This window comes from Balaenoptera physalus (assembly GCF_965194825.1).
Source record: "Balaenoptera physalus genome assembly, chromosome: 3".
NCBI classification, from domain to species: Eukaryota; Metazoa; Chordata; class Mammalia; order Artiodactyla; family Balaenopteridae; genus Balaenoptera; species Balaenoptera physalus.
Genome location: NC_138890.1, coordinates 105,212,598 through 105,218,597, shown reverse-complemented (window position 1 = coordinate 105,218,597; position 6,000 = coordinate 105,212,598). Strand labels below are relative to the sequence as shown.

At 41.0% G+C, this 6,000-nt stretch overlaps 1 protein-coding gene across 1 annotated transcript in view; it reads left to right on the top strand.

The window, feature by feature from the left end:
- Nucleotides 1-1,346: 1,346 nt before the first annotated feature.
- Nucleotides 1,347-6,000, top strand: part of ADGRV1 (adhesion G protein-coupled receptor V1) — a 560,219-nt gene continuing 555,565 nt past the window's right edge. The window contains exon 1 of the mRNA XM_082458333.1: nucleotides 1,347-1,553. Within this exon, the coding sequence (XP_082314459.1) occupies nucleotides 1,361-1,553 (193 nt within the window). The 5' untranslated portion in view covers nucleotides 1,347-1,360. The remainder of the gene's footprint in view (nucleotides 1,554-6,000) is intronic.

Here is a 6,000-nt window from a genome sequence, read left to right as displayed (position 1 = left end):
ATGTTAACAATAACTAATGTAAGTAAGCGGATCTGTTAATAATGCCTCATGGATTTACAGCTTCTAGACCCAGATTCACCTTTGCAGCTGAGCCTCACAGGGAAAACTGTTCAATCCCCTAGATCATTTAGGTCGCTCTTCTCACAACCTTCTCTTAAGCTTTGAAGTGCATCATTTGCAGTCCCACACCATTTCTGCATCAGAACCCTTTTGCCTGAATAACTTGTGGCTTTGATGCCATTTGTTGACTGTTGCAGCTTTGAGATGATGCACTTAGTAGCAGCTCATAATAATGCTAAATGAATACTCCTGGATAGCAGTTTGGCACTCAAAGTAACATTCTGGTTATTCCTGTTCCTACACCCTTCCTTGGGAAGGGAAACTTGGAAATAGGAAACCTAGGACCTAGTCCTAATTATGCCTTTAACTAAGCCACTCAATCAGCATTTATTTTAATTTTTTCGACCATAAAATCAGCGGTGAGGTGGTGCTGGACTGCTAATTGCTAATTTCAATCTCCCTCCTGGTTTCAAACGTCTATAATTCTAAGAATGCTGCATGTGCTTTAAAAATCTCTGATGCAGATGGTGATTTGCACGTTGCCGATGAGATGGTCTGACCTTGGGGGCTTTACTTTTAAGCCTTGGAAATAACTGCCAACATTTGTTGAGGATTTACCACGTGCCAGGTGTAAAGAGTTGCACCTCACACGATCTCATTCATCTAATCCTTCCAACAGCCTTCTTAGGTAAGAATTAATACTTGTATTTTATAAACGAGGAGACATAACTTACTCAGATTTTGACCTCAGTCTGTGCTTTTAAGTGTATGTGAGAGTAGATTGCTCATTGCTAATATTTCACCAACTCACGCGCAAATTCTCAAGAGGTGAACATCTCAGGGCGTGCTTCGACCTTAAAACAAATGTCCTTTTAGGAACGGAACAAGAGTCAGTAAATGGGTTTTCTCCCCGGAAAGAACACTAGCAATTGCTTACAATGGTGTACGTAGGGCGGAGTACCCCGCTGTCCAGGTGTGTGTGTTGTTCTTGTGCCCAAGGGGGCAAACTAGCAAGTTTCGTCAAAGCGGACTACCAGAAAGCGCAGTCCGCTCTCGAGGTCGAAGATGCGCTGCAGCTGCAGGACTCGCGTGTTCCTGCGCGCAGGCAGGTCAGCTCGGGGGCCTAGCTGCTGGAAGAGTCCATTAGGGACGGCCAAGACAGGGTGTTCCCGCCGCCGGAGCGCGGACCTAGCTGCCCGCTGCGCAACCGAGGGCGCGCTGCCTTGGGCGGCCACCCCCGCTCCGCTGGTCAGGTGAGCGCAGCCCGGGGAGCCGCGAGTCCTATTGGAGCAGACGGAGGATGGAGGGGGAGGAGGCAGGGGGAAGGATGAGAGGGGGAGGATGGAGCCACCTTCCTGAGCCGACAGCGGGAGAAAGACTCGGCAGCCCCGGCGAAGCGTGGGGACGCGAGCGAGAGGCGGAGCGAGGCTGTGCGAAGGGAGGACCGGCGGGGACCTCGGGGCGCGTGCGGATGTCGGTGTCCCCGGGGCCAGGTAAGCTGTGGCTGCGGGGTGGTGCTGCGGGCATCCCGGTGGCCCACGGGAGCGCCGCCGCATGCTCGGCGGCACGGGGTCGTTCGCCAGCACCTGTTGCTGGAGGTGGGCGGCGAGCGTGCCGCGGGCTGCTGCTAACTCAGCCGCGCCGCCCGCGTCCGCACTGTCTACGGCCGCGGCCGTGCATTGAGCGTGGCGTTCCTGTCACCCGCCCTTTCCACAGCTGCCTCATCTCAAAGAAGGTGAGAAGTGAGTGAGCAGAGGGAAAAGTTTCTTTTATTCTCTTTCTGCCTGTTTGAAACGTGAATCCTAGCTTTAATTTTAAAAAGTCTGCCTGAAAAATAACCGATCAAGAAAGGCGCGCCTTAGGTAATAATTAATAGCGGGAAGGTTGAGATAAATTTAAGGAGTCTTATGTTCCAGAATACCCGCTACGTCGAAGAACTTTCAGGGAATTAGGAATTAGCCTGGAGCTGTAGAATAATACATATTAAAAACGTACACATTTTTAATGTTTTAAACCATTTTAAAATTGATTTTTTTCTTAAAACTAAAACTAAGAAATTATGGCAGTTTTCATCAGGGGTGCAGCTGATTTTAAGGTGCAGTGTTTTTTTTAATCTGTGTAACTATTGTTTTAAACTAAAACAAAAATTTCACAAAACCCAAAACCTTTAAAAACTTGTGTAATGTGTTTATATGTTAGATGCACACTGTTTTAGAGATTACTAATATCGAATCTTGAAGGTGCATAATTACTGACAATTAGGATAAAGCTCAAAAAATGTACCGTAACTGATGCATTCAGCATTATATACAAATTCTTGCTGAAGTTATTACCTTACTTTACTAAAGTTCTTTTTCCGCCGCTGTGTGTCATTTATCAAAAGAGCCACATGGAACCACACAGAATAAAAAAGAAAAAAAGATGTTCTATGTTCTAGTCATGATACAAATGAACACCAGCAATTTATTTATTTTGGGGTAATTTCCTAGGATGCTGGGACGTGCCAAATACATCTTGAACTGTGTTGCAATAAAACGTTTTAAATATATGCGTTTAAGTATAACATGCTGGCTTTGCCATTAACTTACAGTGACTTTGGACATTCACTCATCCTTCTGTGCCTTAGTTTCTTCATTTATAAAGTAAAGGGATTAGACTAGGTGCTTGGAAAGACTTCTTTCAGCTAGAAATGAAATGTCTCAAGATTATAACTTTTTAAAAAGGAGTAACCAAACTGTATACGCTAAAAATAAGTATGACCGAAGCCTATCTCCATGATGAATGACAATAGCAGTCACCCAGTATTGAATGCTTGCTATGTAATGAATTCTAAGAAGGCCTTTATATACGATATTTTATATAACACTCACAACAAGACCATAAATTAAATAGTATTATCCCAATTTACAGATAATGGCACTGAGGCACGGAAAGTTTAAGCTCCTTGTCCAAAGTTAATAAGAGCTGGATCAAGGATTTCTCCTAAGTGCTTTGAGCATGTACACTATAATGAATGTGAAGATTAAAAGCTGAAACCGCCCATAAACACCAGCTAAGAAATAATCTTAGACTAAAATGTAAGTTCATAATGAGTGAAAGTAAATTATGAAACAACACTGAATCTTGATATCATCATATATAGAAATGATGTATCGGTCAACATTTATTATATTTTAATAACAACGATTATAGTTTATATTGTATATATACTTATCAAATATTGAGTGCTAATTGTATTCATTGTCCCAAAATGATAACATGAGGTATATTTGGAACACAAATGCTTTTGTGGTAATGAAAAGTAACGATTAGAAATAATATGGGAAGTCAGAGGCTAGTGTTACACAAAAGTATTTCAGATATCTTTCTACTTGGAGGTGCCCTTGCCTATGCTACACTCAAAGAAAAAGTGTTCATAGAAGAATCAGCTGTGAGTAAATCCTTTTGTGCATATTCCCACAATGAATGATAATAGTATGCCACATTTTTTGAAGGTCCACTATATACCAGGAATTCTACTAGGCCCTTTAAATAGAGTAACTTTATATTTAGTTGTCAAATACTATTTCCTTGATTTGCAGGTGAAGAAACTGAGGCAGAAAGATCTATGCTGTGGGAGGGTCCACAAAGAAAATACATTTTTGACTTAGATTAGGTGTGTGATCCTTTATTGTTCAGAAATTCATAGGCGGTGAATATAGCATTCAACTGCTCAAGTACTGGGAGGAGACTTGGAGCCAAACTAGACCAATCACTTTATTTTATATTTGGGGAAACTAAACTTAGAAAAGTTAAGAGATTCACTTAAAGACATATATTCTATTTTCCCATTTATGACTTAAGTCATTTGTACATTCCTAGAAACTAATAAGTGAGAAGCATGTTACCATTAACTTGGTCATTAAATGTTGAATTTATTGCCACTCAACCAAATGCTGCCCCATGCCCTTTTTTATATTGCTGTCTTACTGTTATTGAAAATTTCAAAGTTGCCCCAATTAGGATATAAAATCTTTGAGGACAGGGACTGTATTATATATTTCTCTAGTATCTCTAGGGTTTAACAAAGTGGTTAATATATTGAACAAGTGGTTTTGTTACCTATTTACCTGTGACAAGGGATTATTTTATGTACTGGGTCCAAAATCTGCACAGTGGAAGCACTACGCCATCACCACTTTGACTTCATGTAGAGGGCAACTAGACAATTTACACTTGCTTATAAAGCATATTAAGCTGCTTAGATCATGATTGTTTAATTTGACTATAAAATATAGTATGTTACCATGGAGAGATGTGGTTGGGCATTTCCCTGATGTTGTGAGAAAAAAACCCACACAGCTAAGTATTACACACAGTTGAGTGTACATTTCTCTCTCGCTGATTTGCAAATACCTTTTTTTTTCCAATTGTAAAGATAATACAAAGTCATGTAGGAAATTCAAATAGTACAGAAAAAAAGAAAAATTACCAGGAACTCCACTGTCCAAAGATTTTGGTGAACATCCAGCCAGAGAGATGTCTTTCTTCCCTTAAATCCTGCCGAATCAGGGTGAGAACTGAATTATTTATTTAACCGTTTACGGTTTAAAGCTCTATTTAGTCTTAGTATTCTCTCACCCTCAGGCAGCTCAACCATTATATAAACAAAGATATCTGTTGAGAAATGAAGATAAACATACTGCTAATAAACTAGACTCTTTCCCTCTCATGCAGAATGAAGTAGTACAGAAAGTTGATTTTGCCACGTATGCAGGCCTGTTTTTTTCCCTTCAGAAGGCAGGAGGCATCTTTGCAAGTTCAGAGGGTTCCCCGATATGCCAGGCTCTCAGGCCACACAGGAAGCCGAGCTCTGTTGTCCTGATAGAGGTGTGGCAGAGGAGGAGGAGGGTGGAGCTGGGACACAGGAGGCTGTGGTAATACAAAGGCTGTGTTTTCTGATCGCACTGTGACACACTATACACTTTAAAATGTACCACACCAAGTCCCTCCCCCAGCTGTTGGGCAGGTGGTCATGGGGGCCCTTTCTGGTGCAGTCAGGCGTAAGTCTGCCTGTACCTCAGAATGAGGGCAAGATGCTGAAAGGACATGTCTCATTCATTTATTCAGGATTCTGAAAACCCAGAATGGACCTTCTTTCATATAAAGGGCTAAAACTGACTGTTGGAATAGATGTCCATAAATGAGCTTTGAACTAATACAAAATTATTAGTTAAAAAGGAAGACTGGGGATGGGGGGGGTGTCTCTTTGAGAGAGGCAATGCCAGCTCTCCATATGCATTTGAATGTAATTACATTGAAAATATTCATTTTAAAGATTATATTGACTATTTAAATTTAATAAATGTATTTGTTATTCAAAATTCTTTTTCCCTAGGCACATTTTCTTGATTTGTACTATGTATTTGGGAGTAGAGTTCTTTCATGCTTTACTTTATTAGGGGCTTAACATGGCTTAAATCCAACCATCTGTTCGCATCTTGGCACGTCAGGTTGGAGGTGGTGGTACAGGCTAAATAAAATTCCCACAATTTAAAGGTCAGGGAAAGAGCTACTTTTATGAATAGATTTCCAGTGATTCTCAGCAAGACAATAGTGCAGAAGTGGAATAAAAATGCACTTCATTCTCTGAAGCACAAGGTCCCCTGTCTGTCTTTAGTTTTGCTGAAAGGCAATTAGCATTTCAACTAGCCAATTTGGTTACATGCAACGAAGTACTTGGGTTTATAATTTGCTGCTCTCTCTGTCTGAGGCTGTTGAGCTCCAGCTCTTATGTAATCCTCTCCAAGTAGCCTTCTCTCCAGTATAGTTATTGTTGCTGGTCTTAAATAACTAATCAACAGAGAGTGTTCCTTGCCTTCAACTGTAGGGTGCTATAGGGCAAGGAAAATGAAATGCCAAGCTAATAAGGGGATGATTGTAATTATTAAATAGTCATTA